Genomic DNA, 18,664 nt, shown 5'->3' on the forward strand with positions numbered 1-18,664 from the left:
TTTAAAAAATGAAGCTGACGTTTGACATCGAGCAAAAAAAAAGAGTAGGGTTCGAGCTCTAGGGTTCGTACGGTTTTATTTCGTGCTCATGGATGAATTTTCATTTTCCAAGAGAAAAAAGGGAAAACCTAATAGAGGTGGAGGTAAATTTAACCGTGGACGAGGAAGAGGAAAGCCCAGTCGAGATGAACATCGTCACGATAAACGTCAAAGTGAACCCGACAGTAAACGAAAAGAACCCACGTCTGGTGGAAGAGGCCACTCGTCTGGTGGAAGAGGCTACTCTTCTGGTGGTAGTGGCCACACGTCTGGTGGTAGAGGCTACTCGTCTGGTGGTAGTGGCCACACGTCTGGTGCAGTAGGAACCCGAAATTATGGAAGTAGCAAAATTTCTGGGTAAATAATGTCTCTAGTTAAAAAAAATCAAATAATTTTTAGCTTCGGAACGGTGAGCTTTAGCCATCTTGGCGTCCGTTGTCGTCTGTCTGGTGTAAACTATTTTAAACATCTTCTCCTCTGAAACGACTGAACCAATTCCAACCAAACTTTAGCTGAATGGTTCATAGCGTATCTAGAACAAAGTTTGTGTTTTTTATTTTCTGTTTCGTCAAAAAACATGGCAGCCATGGCTTAAAATAGAACATAGGGGTAAGAGCAAATCTGACCGTGAGTGACGTAGGGTTGAAATGTTCTTAAGGTTAAGTTCTATCAGCCCTGAAATTTTCAGATGAATCTAATAACCCATTGTTTGGTTGCTGCCACTAAATTGGTTATTTTAAGGAAATTTTGCAGTATTTCCCAAATTGGTTATTATCTTGAATAGTATTAGTGGTAAAGATAAACTGTAAACAGCAAATATGTTTAGCAAAGTAAGATCTACAAATAAGTTTATATGACACAATTTGTTTATCATGTTTTCTAACTTCAAAATCTTCTCCTCTTAAACTACTGAACCAATTCCAACCAAATTTAAGTTGAATAATCCTTAGGGTATGTAGAATAAAGTTTGTGTTTTATTTCCTGTTTCTTAAAAAAACATGGCCGCCATGGCTAAAAATAGAATGTTGGAATAAAATGCAGTTTTTGGCTTATATCTTAAAAACCAAAGCATTTAGAGCAATCTGACATGGGATTAAAGTGTTCATTAGGTCAAGTTCTATCAGCCCTGAAATTTTCAGATGAAACTAACAACCCATTGTTGGGTTGCTGGCACTTAATTTGGTTATTTTTAGGAAATTTTGCAGTTTTTGGTTATCATCTTGAATTTATTAATGATAAAGATAAACTGTAAACAACAAAAATTTTCAGCCAAGTAAGATCTCAAAAATTAAAATTAAACTTTGTTTGATCTCATCAAAAATTTAATTCTTACGGTTCTTTGATATGCTGAATTGAACCCAAAAAACAAACTATGATGTAATTGGAAACTTGAACTCTTAAAGAAAGTTAAATGCCAAAAAATAAAGGTGAGCAATACAGGCTCTTGTTTAATTCATAGTTAATATTTGAAAGTATTAACAACATATAAAGTGCTTTCAAGACATTTCAGTCACAAATACCAGTTAGGCCAAAGTGGTTTTGTTTACTTTTTTTTATTGACCTTTTTAGCTCACCTGTCCCGAAGGGACAAGTGAGCTTATGCCATCACTTGGCGTCCGTCGTCGTCCGTCGTCTGTCGTCGTCTGTCGTCGTCTGTCGTCGTCGTAAACTATTTCAAGAATCTTCTCCTCTGAAACTACTGGGCCAAATACTTTCAAACTTTAACTGAATGTTCCTTAGGGTATCTAATTTATAAATTGTATCCGAAGTTTTGATCTATCAACAAACATGGTCGCCATTGGTAAAAATAGAACATAGGGGTCAAATGCAGTTTTTGGCTTATAACTCTAAAACCAAAGCATTTAGAGAAAATCTGACATGGGGTAATATTGTTTATCAGGTCAAGATCTATCTGCCCTGAAATTTTCAGATGAATCAGACAATCCGTTGTTGGGTTGCTGCCCCTGAATTGGTAATTTTAAGGAAATTTTGCTGTTTTTGGTTATTATCTTGAATATTATTATAGATAGAGATAAACTGTAAACTGGAATAATGTTCAGCAAAGTAAGATTTACAAATAAGTCAACATGACTGAAATGGTCAGTTGACCCCTTTAGGAGTTATTACCCTTTATAGTCAATTTTTAACCATTTTTCGTAAATCTTAGTAATCTTTTACAAAAATCTTCTCCTCTGAAACTATTGGGCCAAATACTTCCAAACTTTAATTGAATGTTCCTTAGGGTATCTAGTTTGTAAATTGTATCCGAAGTTATGATCTATCAACAAACATGGTCGCCATTGCTAAAAATAGAACATAGGGGTCAAATGCAGTTTTTGGCTTATAACTTAAAAACCAAAGCATTTAGAGCAAATCTGACTGGGTAATATTGTTTATCAGGTCAAGATCTATCTGCCCTGAAATTTTCAGATGAATCAGACAACCTGTTGTTGGGTTGCTGCCCCTGAATTGGTAATTTTAAGGAAATTTTGCTGTTTTTGGTTATTATCTTGAATATTATTATAGATAGAGATAAACCTTAAACAGCAATAATGTTCAGCAAAGTAAGATTTACAAATAAGTCAACATGACAGAAATGGTCAGTTGACCCCTTTAGGAGTTATTGCCCTTTATAGTCAATTTTTAACCATTTTTCGTAAATCTTAGTAATCTTTTACAAAAATCTTCTCCTCTGAAACTACTGGGCCAAATACTTCCAAACTTTAACTGAATGTTCCTTAGGGTATTTAGTTTGTAAACTGTATCCGAAGTTTTGATCTATCAACAAACATGGTCGCCATTGCTAAAAATAGAACATAGGGGTCAAATGCAGTTTTTTGGCTTATAACTCAAAAACCAAAGCATTTAGAGCAAATCTGACGTTGGGTAATATTGTTTATCAGGTCAAGATCTATCTGCCCTGAAATTTTCAGATGAATCAGACAACCTGTTGTTGGGTTACTGCCCCTGAATTGGTAATTTTAAAGAAATTTTGAATATTATTATAGATAGAGATAAACTGTAAACAGCAATAATGTTCAGCAAAGTAAGATTTACAAATAAGTCAACATGACGGAAATGGTCAGTTGACCCCTTTAGGAGTTATTGCCCTTTATAGTCAATTTTTAACTATTTTTCGTAAATCTTAGTAATCTTTTACAAAAATCTTCTCCTCTGAAACTACTGGGCCAAATACTTCCAAACTTTAATTGAATGTTCCTTAGGGTATCTAGTTTGTAAATTGTATCCGAAGTTATGATCTATCAACAAACATGGTCGCCATTGCTAAAAATAGAACATAGGGGTCAAATGCAGTTTTTGGCTTATAACTCAAAAACCAAAGCATTTAGAGCAAATCTGACGTTGGGTAACATTGTTTATCAGGTCAAAATCTATCTGCCCTGAAATTTTCAGATGAATCAGACAACCTGTTGTTGGGTTGCTGCCCCTGAATTGATAATTTTAAGGAAATTTTGCTGTTTTTGTTTATTATCTTGAATATAATTATAGATAGAAATAAACTGTAAACAGCAATAATGTTCAGCGAAGTAAGATCTTCAATTAAGTCAATTTGACCAAAATTGTCAATTGACCCCTTAAGGAGTTATTGCCCTATAAAGACTTTTTTTCACAATTTGTTCATCATGTTGACTTACTTTAAAAAATCTTCTCCTTTGAAACTGCTGTATCAATTTCAGCCAAACTTAGGCTAAATGAGTTTCAGAGTATCTAGTATAAATTTTATATTTTATTTCCTTGTATGTCAAGAAACATAGCTCCTATGGCTAAAATAGAACATAGGAGAAAATGATTATTTTTTTTGGCTTTTGAAGAAAATAGGACGATCCAAAAAACATTTAAATAAATTGAAAAGCCAAAATAATCATTGATGAGAGATTTAACCAAAAGAATTAAGGTGAGCGATTCAGGCTCTTGAGAGCCTCTTGTTTCATATAATTTGTAGTTCATGTAGTTTACACATTCATGACATTACTTTTTATGACCGATTTTTTCCTCGAAAATGAAATATTACTTTAATCATCCTGCCCAAGGCTAATACAGGCACTGTGTTCAGTTAAAATATTGTTTGTATTTGTTGTATTTATATTACATGTATTACTTAACAAACAGTGATTTTTTAATAAAATGAACAGACAAGGAATCAGACACCCCCTTAAAAACAGGAAAAATGTAATTTATAAGTAAAAATACAGCCACATTTTTGTTTTAGTATGGACATTTAACTCCAAAAAGTCAGTAGTGCCCTGGATATAAAATTCTGGATCCCCCCTCATGTGCATCTGCTCTGAAATAAGACAGGACACAAACCTTTCTTATTTGACACATGATTAAGACATAAAAAATGTTTCCCTTTGACCTTGATGCTTCTTGATACATATATCTTTTCATAACAGAGAAATGAAAATAAACAATTTGTGGATAATTGCATAAAATTACCAAAAAAAGAATCACTTCAAAAACCATGAAAACATGTTATTGCAGGTTTTTTTTTAGCAAAAATTAGTAATGCTATCTTATAGCACTAGCAATGACTAGCAGATTTAGGGGGTTTGAGGGGGGCTTTTCCTTTTCCTAAACAAGAGGACGGGTTTAAAAGATGTTTCAAATATGTGTGGCTGCACTTTAACATATATATATGGATTGTCTATTCAACTTCACCAGATGGAATTTACTGCAAATTTTGTGTTTTGTTTGGTTCTGACCACAATCTCTGACATTTTGTTAAGAAAAAATGTTCAGAATTGAGTAAAAGTAAATGAGGAATGTAAATCTTAATGAAAAAAACAGAATACCATCAAACATCCTTATAAGGAGCACAATACTTTCAGCTCTTTCAACTTCTTAAAGACCTAATTGCAATCAATCATTACAATCGAGAGAATCAATGGTCTTGCTTTAATGCATTTTCATATCAGCATGGCAATTGTAAGAAAACTCCTCCCACCCCCCTTTAAAGCTCTGGATCCGTGCCTGTATATATATACATGTGTATATAGCTGTTGCAAAAATCATACATGTTACATGTGGATTATCTACCATATGGAAAAACAGGAATATTGTGTTTTGAAAATCAGGTCTCATACATGGAGATAATTTTATCAATGTTTTATTTGAATTCATTATGAATCTTGTTTCAATTACTGTAATCACAAACTAAAATAATGTTTAGGCCTTATGACTTAATGTGCAGTGCAAGCAGCAAAATACTATTCAGGAGTCCTTGACTGATATTGTCTTGGTTAATGTTAGCTGTTTATATATACTTTATAAAGTATAAATGCTGTATTTCTTTTTCTAGAACTGGGCCAATAGAACTGCCAGTTAACCGTTAGTTTCCTAGAATATCCTTATTTAAGTAGTCATTGCATCACCACTGACATGATTTGTTTTTACCTACATTTTTTTAATTTTCTGTTGATGAATTTAGAAATTATAAAGAAACTTAGCAATAGGTTCCAACTCCCTTGGCAAAGGTGAACTTACATTGAATATAGAAATCCACCAGAGTCAAAATGACATGGATGTAAAAGACAACTGAATAACAATTGACAAAGTTTCTCAGAACTGACGTAGAATTGGACAGGAAAGTAAATGTGTGTATGCTGTTTGGGTTAAACCAGTTTTTAGATATCAACCCTCCCTAATAAAATTAAGTACAGGATAAGCATGTGATTCTATAATACTATTATAATAGGTGACAAGTAATTAACCTCTGTGGTCTAGTGGAAGTAAGATGTACCCACAAGACAAGTCATATTTTTAAAATGATAGCTTAGAAGGCAATAGTCCACAGGTAGATATATCACCCTTCTTAGACCCATTATTCTGGATTGGAGTTTGGAAGTCTGTGTTCTTACTTCTAAATGCTGCCAGCTGGGTGTAGAAGTATTCACGCTAATTGTCAAGTCTTTGGTGGATTGACTTAGCTGTGGATCTCCCTCATCAAAGTGAACACCTTACAATAAGTTGTTGTTAAAAGAAAATAACACACAAAAATAACCCACATTTTTATGTTTTTAAGTTAAGCTTACTCATTCTCATTTCATTGTTGTTGAAGAAATGAAGGTGTCAAAGAAGTCAAAGTTCAGATGCAAAGACTACACATGAGTGCAGAAAATCAAGACATGGTTAGAGACATGCTGAAAAATCTACATGAAGATGAAGAACAAGAAGAATTTGTCCATGATAACAGGTTTTTAGTTTTTTTAAGTACTTTATTACATGAACTTAGCCTAAGAATTTAAAGGATTTTACTTAATATCCATAATTATTTAAGTGGTTTTTATGTGTGTTGATGACAAGTTTAAGTTTTAATTAAATGGAATTTTATATTTGATCTAGTTTAATAGGTGATAATTATACTTTTGATGTTGAAGCATTCCATCTTTTTTTAAAAATTTATATACATTGATTTGACATTTATTTTAAAATTAACACTTGAAAAAATACTTACAATACACAATGATACAGTGACGAAGACTATGAAGAGGTACCAGAGTATGATGAACTAGATGTAAGATATGAAGACCAGTATTGGCTGACAGATAACACTTTATATGTGGAAGATACAATACCCTTGGGCATGGGAGGACAGACAGCAGCAGACTGTCCACAGAAAGATAGTATCAGTCCTTATGCACTGAATAAGTTATTAAGGTTGGAGTTATTTAACTTTAAATAGCTGAGACATTTATTTTACACTGATAATGTTTATATTAACTTGCAATCTGATTAAAGTGCAGATCATGTACCTGAGCTTTGCTTACAATTAATCTGACAAAACCAAGGAATCCAGAAATTCTTTTAAACAAAAGGTAGACTGGAGCGTATTCAGGTCCTTGTAAGCAAAGCTCCAGTCTAACTTTGTTTCAAAGAATTTCTCGATCCTTTGGTTTTGTCAGATTAATACTGTACACGTCTTAAAATTTGAAGGCTTGAATTTCATTGGCTTATGTTATAATTGCCAGAACAGAATGTAAAACGTAGTTTTGTCAGATTCTTGTAAGCATAGCTTAGATGTATATATATATATATATATTAAATGACTGAATAAATAGTCAACGATAAATCTTACGGGGCGATGGATCATATAAACATGATTCAGCACACTACAAAATATAATATCTAACAAGTCTAAAAGGGTACAACATCACCAAAAACACAATAAAACGAACAATATGTTAGATATTTCGGTAATTGCACGATGACAAATGAATCATGTCAATTCAAATAAAGACTCTATCAAAATCTTGAAATTTATACAATTTGAGCGAACACTGGAACAATTTAAAAATTTCCAAACATGGCGCAAAGACTACAAAGATATGCCAAAATAAAAATAGTTATTTACGATGTGAACTGGCACAACTCTAAATTCCCAAAGGTGGTGACAGTTGACATGTTTAACAACTGCGTGGAAATACAGTCCCAATAAACTATTTACGTTTTATTGTGTTTTTGGTGATGTTGTACCCTTTTAGACTTGTTATATATATATATACAGGATCTGCATTTTGAATCAGATTATTAACATATTAATTGAGTTGCTGCAAAAATTTCAATCTTTTAACAACCAATATGGCAGTGATGAGTTGGAATCTGTGAGCAATTTTCAGATCTGTCAGACATCTATGGTACTTTCTGTTTGCTGATACTTTGAATTTTAAAAGATGATAATCGAACTTAAATTGTTCATCACACTTTTCTCATAACCTTATATATAACAAGAAGGGCTATTCTTAACAGTACAATGCATGCATTCTTGTTTAGCTTTTATAGAAATCTAAACAGAACTGACCATTTTCAAGAAAATTGGGTAGAAAATTAATTGTTTCTAATGTTATTATACTGAATTATGTAAATAAACTTTTATTTTTTGCGGTTACAAGTCAGTTGCATCGAAGTGGCTGAACTAGACAAACAACTTTGGCAAAAATAATGCTAGAGCCAGGCTTTTGAGGACTAGATAGTCAAGTTAAGTTTCATATTCTCCTGAGATATATGGTGAAACACATTTACAATATTATGTTATTTGTAATACATATTCTTCTATTATACAGGTATGGTTATGAAAGACAGAGTTGTATAGAAGCTTTACAAGTTAATGATGGTGACCTTGGTGTAGCCTATGAGTACTTGTTTTCTCAATGCTTTCTTGAAGAAAGAGATGACGAAGAGCAAAATGACATGACCAAAACTTTGACTGAAAATGGAATGACTCTTGATGAAGTTATTGAGCAAAGAAATGAAGAAATGACGGCTTTACAGTCAATTTATGATGAAAATTTTACTGAGAAAATTCCTAACAAAATATGGACATTAAAATTTCAATGCGAACTGTTAAGAGATTTAATTTTCAAACCTGAAAAATCTGCAAACTCTGATGTAACATCAAGGAAATCTGAGGAAATTTGTAAATTTCATTTGAAAGGGGCTTGTAGGTTTGGTCATAGGTGTAGATACGTTCATGATTTGGAGAACAAAAACATACAGGACGTTGATGACAGACACTTAAAACAGGAAGTGGATACAAACTTTGAACTGGATCTTCGTTTCACAAAAGATAATCTTTACCCGTTAGAACCGCCATATATTGGATTCTCAGCTCTAGATCCTATGTTCCCGCCTTATATTTCATTAAACATTACAGAACATATGTACAAGGAGGCAAAGACATATTCTGAATCTCAGTTACCAATTGTCTTTGCTTTAGTAAGTTTGTTAGAGGATGAAGCTTTATTACAACTGCTTGTAGATAAAATGCCATTAGAATCTAGTCTTCCCCAATGTACTAGTCCGTCCTGGAAACAGAAGGAATTGACTGCCTCCAAGCCACAAATAGAAAAACATTCACATGGAACCTCTAATGACCAGGACAGTGATACTGAAATAAGTGAAGAAGATGTAAATGCTATTATAAACACGATCGAATCAGATGTGAAAGAAGAGTCTGATTTCAAAGTTGAGAGGAAACGTACTTCCTCTAGAGAAACTGAGGATTTCCATATAAGTCAAGCAGAAGTTCTAAAGCAAAACAAAATACTCAAGGATGAATTTGTTAGAAAAAAGGTAATTTATATCTTTACTTCGTATGATTATTTAAACAGTATATATTTGGTCTTGTAAACTCATTTTGTATTGAAGGATATCTAATATATAGTCTTTATAAAAAATAAACAAATAGATTTTTTAATGATTAATAAATCATTTCCATATACATTGTATAATCAATTCTGTTGAATAAAAAACTCCACATTTTACACAGAATGGGTTTTGGATCCTTTTTTACATGACTCAACTGCAATGCTTCTAATGAGTATGATCGAATGATTGCTTGGTGACTGTGTTTAATGCCACTTTCAGCACTATTGTGCTATTTTGTGGCAGTCAGATTTGTATTGGGTGAGGGATGTCTGTACCACAACCTTCTGTAGGAAAACTGGCAATCCTAGTCAATTAAGATTGTAGTTGAATGCACCTGCCACACGCCAGGTTAGAACTTACAACTACAGTATTGACAGGCTATAGTGATATTGTAATTCGACTTCTTACACCTCTCAGCACTGAGGTCACACTGAGGCCACCCATATGAATTTGATTTTTTTTTCTAACTAAGTTTTTTAATATGGAATGTAACAAAAAATTGTTATACAATGTGATTTAAATAAGTAAAAAATTAGTTGCTTAATCTGTGAAGCTATTGAAGCAAATGATTATTTTAAAAATTTAGAACAAAAAAAAAATCTAAAAATGTTGTAAATGACCTTTTGATGTTCTGAATTATATGAAACAAATTTTTCAATACATGTATATACTTTTTGTAATTCCATTTGAAGAAGATGATTTTAAAGTTTTCTAAATTAAATATTTTAGACAATACCCAAATACAAATCAATGATGTCTCAAAGGAAAAAGTTACCTGTATGGAACAAACAAGATGAGTTACTGTCAGCTATTGATGGACATCAAGTTACAGTTATAAGTGGTATGACCGGGTAAGTAACTCCTACTAAGATCTTTAAGCTAGATATGATCATTTGGTGGGAGGCCATTCTGGTACAGAGTTTTTTTTTAAATTTCAGTTTGCTTTTAAATATTTTCAAATATTCCAATTATTTATTTGTAAAGAGATGCTTATAAAAAGGAAAAGTCCAGGACCTGTATGCATAAAACCACTTAAGTTAAGATATCCAATTGTTATATTTATTTATCAGAGGACATGTAGAAAAATCTGTCTGTTCGGAACAAATTTTAACAGCTATAATAATAACTTACGTAACTTTATGCATACAGGCCTTGAATTTTTAATTTAAGCTCAAAACTTTGAATCTACAGGCAGGGTAGTGCAATAAAGGTTTTCAAGATGATTATTGTATTTTCTTAAATCAAATATATAAAAAGATGGTAAAAAGAATGCAGCAACTTTTGTTTGAACTTCACCTCTTTTCCAATCTGTCTTTTATAATGTTACAATTGTATGAAATGACAATTTACAGGAATAAATAAGGTAACATTCTGAAGATAGAATCACCTTAATAATTCTATAGGGATTAATACTGCAATGGCTTTCTTAAATTTATTTAGTATCTTTTGAATTTTTGATTGTTTGTCAGAAAGCATTTTAATTAGGTCAGCTAGAAATCGGTAATTGAACAAACTTCAATTATTATTTCCATTGGTAAAAGAATATTTATTACGTAACATGCATTCACTGAAAACCATACAGTCCCATAAGATTTTCAGCTGACACTATAAAAAAAACCAATAATATATACTGTAACAGAATTTAACAATCAAAAATGGAACTCCATCTTTTTTTACTCTAATGTTATCCTTGTCATATTTTTCATGTTGGTGGGAGCATCACACATCTAACATTAGATTGATGAAACAAGCATTTGAAGGCTGTCTTCATTTTTGAAAATTACTGTAATAAGTATTTAATGAACAATGCTGTACATGTTCTGACGACTTATTCTGTTTTCAGATGTGGTAAGACAACACAAGTACCACAGTTTATACTTGATTCATATCTGAATGGTAAAGGTTTACATTTATGTAATATGCTATGTACACAACCCAGAAGAATATCAGCTATGTCTGTGGCAGAGAGAGTGGCCCAAGAGAGGGCTGAGAAACTGGGCAGAAGTGTGGGATATCAAATCAGATTGGAAAAAGTACAGGTAATGCTTAAAAACAGAGTATACATTCTTTAAGAATTGAAATTGCAAAGCTGAAATTAGACTAAATTATTTGTGGCATGAAAGTTTGGTAGTAATTTGGTCCATTTTAAAAAGGTTACGAATATATGTCTGAAGATGTCAAACAGAATGCAAGACCCAATATTTTGAGTTGGAGCTGATACAGTTCTCTATAATTTGATATTATTTGTCCCAAAAGTAGTACACCAACCTGTAAAAATATAATTGATAAAGTGCAGGTTTGATTGTTATAATTTAGATTTATTATGTGAAAGAAATACACCTCAAAAAAGACAATATAAGTGTTTTCAAGCACCCATTTGATAGGAAAGACCAGTACCTAGTACTAAGTAGGTACTGCCCACAATATGTATTTAAACCCTAGGATAAATTGCTGTTTATACATTTTATTTCAGTCTAGCATGACGAGATTATTATTTTGTACCACTGGTATTGTATTGAGGAGATTAGAAGGAGATCCTAAGTTAGAGGGAGTGTCACATATTATCATTGACGAAGTCCATGAAAGATCACAAGAAAGGTTAATGCTTTTTTCTATTCAGTATTCCTCTCTTGTTTTATTTATACTGTTTATTTTTATTTTTTTTTATTCTTTTATGTATGAGCTTATCACATGTGCATTATTAGAGATGGTAAAGCGACTATTGAATTTTCACCCTCCTTCCCTGTTATTTTTTAATGTCCTTGACATATTCACAACAGGTCAAGCAAATAGTATGTTCATACTATTGTATAGTAATCTTGAAATTGACTTGATTTAATTTTAGCTGAATGAATTATCTTTTACAGTGATTTTCTAATTATGTATTTGAGAGATGTTTTGTATACTCGTCCTGACTTGAAGATCATTCTGATGAGTGCCACGTTAAATGCTGACCTATTTTCAGCATATTTCAATGGTTGTCCTGTCATAGATATACCAGGTAATTAAACCTCATAAAATTTATATAATTACCATACACATAACATTGCGTACCTCATTCTTTGTCTGAATCCTGCCTTGTCAGTCAACTACAGGCTCAAGACAAGAGAATGTGGCAGAGTTAAACATTTTTGTGAGCACTCAACCTTTCCCCTAACTGAGGAAAGTTGTGTAAAAGCACAACATGAGAACAAACTGTAGCAAAATCAGTAACAATTAGCTCAACTCAAAAGATCGGTTTGAGATATAAAATAGACACAAAGGACCAACATATGTCTACAGTACTTACAGTTACTGAAATCTTGTTTAAAGCCAATTACAACTGATAGATAAATTACAGTCTCCCAGACAAAAGTATTACTTGCCAGCTTTGTTGTCATTATCACATATTAATCTATGATACAATACTGCATTTAGATCTTGATTCTTAGGATAATTGTACTTTAAAAGTTTTACAATACTTTATTTACACTTCAGGTAGAACATTCCCTGTTGATCAGTATTTTTTAGAGGATGTCTTGGATATGACGAGGTAAGTTTTAGATAAGAACTAGAATAGTCTACATGTAGATTTGGAAATTTATGCTTGCATTTATTAAATAAAATCTTCAAAATTGGAATGAAGGGCAGTTTAACTGATGAAAAAAATATATGATGTGTTGTTGTAAAAATGTGCATGAATACAAATGTGAGTTTTATATTAAACAATGTAATCTAAACCCAGTTAACATTGTAGTATATGTATGATAAAAACAGCAAATCTATTTCTGAATTAACAGTTGCAAGTGATCATTGCCTTTGAACTTAAATTTACAAATGGTAAATGTGATTGGGATCTGTTTTAGCTGTATTATTCACTTTGTTATAGATTTGTAATGGAAGAAAAGTCACCATATGCTAGACCTTTACAGAAATCTAATGCTGTATTTAAGTATGGTGCAGACTATGATGATGAATTTGAATTTATAAATAATGATCCTTCTAAGCCAGCTGCTGAGCATGTTAAAGATGAAAATCTTAGTGTCAAACAACTTAAAATGAGATTCCCAGGTACATAAATTTTTCAAAAGTTTCACTGTTATTTGATTTTTGTTTTCAGGAAATGCACATGAATTATCTGCTGAATTATTACACTTATAGAAAATTTGTAATAATATTTTTAATACTAGAGAGCATCACTTACACTATTAATTTTTCTTATTTTTGTTCGTAAGATTGGTCTTTATCTCCCCTTTATTGCAAATATACAATTTGAAATTGGGAGATTTTAAAAATAAAAAAAATAATCTTATAAGGTTTCACTGAATACAGCAGGTATACATTTCAAATTCATATATACATTTTTTGGTGAATTTCCATTGTGAACACACATAGAAATTGTTTTTTTAAATTGATGTTTTAAAAGTATATAGCTTGAGAGAGAAAATAGAATTTTTAGATGTATATGAATGAATGAATGTCTTATTTGCGAAAGCATAAATAACATGCTATAGAAATACATAAACAAGTATATACAATCTAACAAAACAACAAATAGCAGAGAACAATACATAATGTAATAAAGGTACAATTAATTCACAATGCATAATCTAATTTTCCATGCATGTTTCAGATAGTTACACAGTTTAATTATGATTGATTTAGATTTTGCTATAGAAAAGACAATGTTTATAAAAGATATTCAATAAAAAAAAATCGAAATGTTTTGATTACAACAGTTCTTTGCTTTTAGATTACAGTAAAACTGTCCTTAAAACTATGTCGATGATGGATGTGAATAAGATCAACTTTGACCTTGTAGTGTCCTTGCTAGAATTTATCGTAGATGGAGATCATGATGTAAATATACCTATAATATTCTTGTTGTTATATCATTGCAAAAATATTTTTTAAGTGAGAATCGGAAGTAAACAAAAACAGCTTTAAAAATCATTTTGTGTTAGGAGAATACTAACTATTTCGTTGTTTGTGTATCTGTAATTGTCAGCTTGTAATAAAGTGACAAGTATTACTTGAAATCGGAGACAATTTAAGTCCAAATTTATTAGAGCATTCATCATAAGAAAAAATGAAAGAAAACTTTTGCTGATTTTGTTAAACTACATGACTGATTTTCAAGTGAAACAATTCATATATATATATACATATATACAATGTTATTATGTTTATAATTATCTTAAATTTACTTTATGAATTATTTGGTGTACGTTTTTAGTTTCCCAATGGATCAGTGTTAGTATTTCTACAAGGATTCTCAGACATTCAAACAGTACTAGATCTTCTCCACACAAGTCCTGTGTTTGGTCAGAGGAATCAAAGAAAGTAGGTCATGGGGAGGATGAAAATAAATATGAATCTGATTTGGAAAATCAACCATTAGGTTTTTTCTGAAGAGGAAAGTACAATTTGAGTTAAACGAGACATAAAAAATGAGTTGTATTTGCAGAAATGCAGAAATGAATGAAAAATTAACGTACTTAGATAAAATAATGGAATCCGAATGTATGATAGGATTATTTCCTCACAAAGGGTTATAAACCCAAATCGCCATGAAATAACATTGAATTAGTAAAATGGCAAAATTACACTTAAGCAGTTTCAATTTGTATCAAAATAATGTGAATTCAATCTGAAATTGGTTTAGAATTGACTTGATATGTTTGTTAAAATGTAACAAGGGCTAACAATATGCACACTATTTTCCCAGTTTATATTACTGTTAATATATTTTAGATACAAGATTGTGCCACTTCACTCTTCCTTGTCAAGTGAAGATCAGCAGTTGGTATTTACGTAAGTATATGTTTGTTTCTTTATAACTAGTTTGACCCCGGTAATGGTATTCAGGGTCAAAGTTTAAAGCTCAAGGTCTTAATATAGCTATTTCAAAATATTTACTCAATATTGCAATACTGAAGTAAGTAAATTTCATTATATAAAAATTCCTGTTATCTCAAAGTTAAATTTCTGTCCGAAATTGATAGTTAATTTTGCATTATTATGATAGTATATGTAGTAACTCCTGATATCTAAAAAATCCTGTTATCGCAAATTATTTTTGTCAGTCTGATCAACAAATTTATAAGTATCAACAATTGACATGTAAGCATGTAAGAGATTTCTACCCAGTGACTGATGCAAGCTTATGTGAAGTTCTTTACTCAACTGTAGCAATAGGTTTAAGACATCCTTGATTTACTTTTATGTTTTAGAAAACCACCAGAAGGAGTAACAAAAATTGTCATAGCAACAAATATTGCAGAAACATCTATTACTATTGATGATATTGGTTTTGTCATTGATGTGGGAAAAATGAAGGAAAAGAGGTATACAATGCATTTACAAAGATATTTTTCAGTTTTTCTGGAACTGTAAATTGCAAAAGTCAAGGTTCAGTGACTTTTAAACTTTTGCATAGTTGACATGTGAAAGTTTGCCATTTTAATTTTAGTATTTGCAATTTACTGAAAAAATTACATGCAGTTGATACATATTGCTGTGTCAAAAGTTTATTAGAATTTCGGTCGTGCAAGTTAATTTTATGTTTTTTGTTCAATGTTGTTTAAATGAAACATTGCCACTTGTTTAAGACTTTATAGAAAAAAATGAAACATAGTTTGAACTTTAATTTATTGATTATGGGTCCAGCGTCAATAGCATTTCATTATTCAAGAATTAAAACATTATTTGACTCTCACTATTTATTTTGAAAGATAATTACTTTTCAAATTTTGTTGATGATAAATTTAAGGTATGATCCTTCAAGAGGCATGGAGAGTCTTGATACAGCATGGGTATCTAGAGCTAATGCTATACAAAGGAAAGGCAGAGCTGGACGTGTTACTCATGGTGTTTGTTTTCATCTATTTACAAGTCATAGATATCACAATCACCTCATTGAACAACCAATACCAGGTAAAAATACTTATTGGTACGTGTATCACTGTCACAGTATCTTTTGTGTATACTTGCTGATATTTATTCATGATTTATCTGTTGAAAACTTCCTATTGATTTGGTTGAAATTACTGGAAAAGACATACCAGGTATTTACAACTGTAAAATGAAAGATTAAAATTGTTAAGTTTACACATAATATTTAATTTCAAAAGAAAAGCTAAAGTCCGAAGTACAGCTGCTTGACCACTAAAATAAATGCCCAAGACATTCAGTCATTCTACCCTGTTAATATAACAAATGATTAAATTTCTGTTCCTGTACCTCAGACAGATGTTTTTGACTTTAATTTTTGTTACAGAGATACTGAGAGCACCCTTGGAACAGATTGTACTGAGGATTAAAATGCTTGATATTTTCACAAAACAGTCACCAAAGGTAAATATTTCTGCTTAATAATTACTGTAAATTCAGAAATTATTGCGAAAAATGTGACAGGGTTATAATCGCATTAAAATTAAGCTCGCATTTTGAACTATTTTATTTGAATTAAACAGGATTTTTCTCAATATCGCAAAAATTATAATTGCATTTTAGTCTAAAATGACAAAACTGCATTAATAAATGCACACAATAATTTCTGAATTTACAGTATTTAAGGCTGAACATGGTATTGCAAGTAAATTCAGACTATTAAAAGTTGTTTGGAAAAAAGATGTTGAATCAAAATTGTTTAGGCAGAACTCAGGAAATGATTTTTAATGGAATTTTTAATGGAATTAAGCTTGATCACTGGAGCTATTCTGTTTGTCCATCCTTTGGTTTGTTTGTCAGTCATTTTAACTTTAAATGTTTTAAAAGAGTTATGATCCTTGATTGTCTGATAAAAATCAAAACTCTGTGGTTTTCTAGCTGATAATTTGAAAACTATGAATTGTGTAAATGCCTTTCAAACATCTTTGGGAAAATAGGAAACTTTGTGGTATCCAAATGTGGAATAGAGAACTGCTACATAAAATTGATTGAAATTTGAAAATTGATTTTCATTATACTTCTTATATATCTGATGGTAGAATTGCAAGTAAATTATTTTACATCAATGAAGTGTATTAATAATGATCATTAAGTTCAGTTTTGAGTTTTGGGTAATGCCACTTTTAAGCACCGCATTTAGGCTATTTCCTGGCAGCCAGTTTTTATTGGTGGAGGAAACCAGAGTGCCCAGAGAAAACCACCAACCTTTGATAGGAAAACTGACAATCCTATTCAATCAGTGTTGACTAGCTAGTGATTACAGTTGTAAACTAGTAACTACTTAGACCACTCGGCCACCAAGGCCCCCAAAATATATATCGACTGGTAGAATTGCAAGTAAATTATTTTACAACAGAGATATGGATGAAGTGTCATAATAATGATCATTAAATGGCAATTTATGCTATAAAGTTAGCTGTTGTAAAGATGTTTCTTATATGTTCAACTGAAATTTTACGGAATAATATTATTTCATTCTGTATGTGCATCTGTCTTAGCCAAATATTATTTTTTATTACATATTATAGGAAGTATTAGAACAGTTGCTAGAACCTCCAGAAGAAGATTCTATTCTTGCAGCAACTAAACGTTTGCAGGACCTTGGAGCTCTTGACGAAAAAAATGTAAGAAATCATTCAGAACTTTTGAATATATTTTCTAACAGGACTTAACATGTATAGCACATTTTAAATAAAGGTTACGTTTGAAGAGACTAGAGTAAAGACAATTTAAAAATAAAGACAAGAAAATGATACAGTGTGTTAAATGAGAAAAAGTACTTTGGATCTTGACACCATTTTGTGGTCAAAGGATGAGCAGACACTAGAACCATACAATAAACTCCTATAAATATATAAGTTTTGCCAAGATGGGAAAAAAATCTACACTCAACAAAAGTCATCAAATATCTAAAACATATTCCCTTTAGGACAAACAATAACAACCAAAAAGATGGCAATAACTCCTGACTTAGGTTATGACTTGACACAAGCCTGTTACCATATGGTTATATTGATTTAAGAATTGCTCAACCCATAACCTAATATTAATTGTTAAAATCAAAAGATTCTTGAAATAGAATGTGGTACACATACTATATATATATACAGGATGAAAAAGTTCAGTATTGTAAAATTATACCTCAATGAAACAGAATATTTACATTTTTAATATTTGTAGGAGTTGACACCATTGGGCTATCATCTAGGTTCTTTACCTGTAGATGTAAGGTAAGTTAGTAGTGTAAATATTTGAAGGAGTTGACACCATTGGGCTATCATCTAGGATCTTTACCTGTAGATGTAAGGTAAGTTAGTAGTGTAAATATTTGTAGGAGTTGACACCATTGGGCTATCATATAGGATTTTTACCTGTAGATGTAAGGTAAGTTAGTAGTGTAAATATTTGTAGGAGTTGACACCATTGGGATATCATCTAGGGTCTTTACCTGTAGATGTAAGGTAAGTTAGTAGTGTAAATATTTGTAGGAGTTGACACCATTGGGCTATCATCTAGGATCTTTACCTGT

The 18,664-nt window shown here is 31.4% G+C and overlaps 1 protein-coding gene across 5 annotated transcripts in view; it reads left to right on the forward strand.

Annotated features, from left to right (window-relative positions):
* The first annotated feature begins 25 nt into the window (after nt 1-25).
* The window catches only part of LOC139516910 (putative ATP-dependent RNA helicase DHX57), a 30,205-nt gene continuing 11,566 nt past the window's right edge, over nt 26-18,664 (forward strand). For 3 of the 5 annotated variants that reach the window (XM_071307339.1, XM_071307340.1, XM_071307342.1), the window contains exons 1-17: nt 30-396; nt 6,119-6,253; nt 6,532-6,717; nt 8,121-9,129; nt 9,934-10,055; nt 11,048-11,243; nt 11,678-11,802; nt 12,072-12,205; nt 12,682-12,736; nt 13,073-13,254; nt 13,937-14,043; nt 14,420-14,526; nt 14,938-14,997; nt 15,417-15,530; nt 15,956-16,119; nt 16,463-16,539; nt 17,664-17,759. In XM_071307339.1, coding sequence (XP_071163440.1) covers nt 89-396; nt 6,119-6,253; nt 6,532-6,717; nt 8,121-9,129; nt 9,934-10,055; nt 11,048-11,243; nt 11,678-11,802; nt 12,072-12,205; nt 12,682-12,736; nt 13,073-13,254; nt 13,937-14,043; nt 14,420-14,526; nt 14,938-14,997; nt 15,417-15,530; nt 15,956-16,119; nt 16,463-16,539; nt 17,664-17,759 — 3,177 coding nt within the window. In that variant the 5' untranslated portion in view covers nt 30-88. Of the gene's footprint in view, nt 397-6,118; nt 6,254-6,531; nt 6,718-8,120; nt 9,130-9,933; nt 10,056-11,047; nt 11,244-11,677; nt 11,803-12,071; nt 12,206-12,681; nt 12,737-13,072; nt 13,255-13,936; nt 14,044-14,419; nt 14,527-14,937; nt 14,998-15,416; nt 15,531-15,955; nt 16,120-16,462; nt 16,540-17,663; nt 17,760-18,664 lie in introns of all 5 variants that reach the window. The other 2 variants (XM_071307338.1, XM_071307341.1) reach the window with 1 other exon arrangement.

This window comes from Mytilus edulis, chromosome 3 (assembly GCF_963676685.1).
Source record: "Mytilus edulis chromosome 3, xbMytEdul2.2, whole genome shotgun sequence".
In the NCBI taxonomy this organism is placed as follows: Eukaryota; Metazoa; Mollusca; class Bivalvia; order Mytilida; family Mytilidae; genus Mytilus; species Mytilus edulis.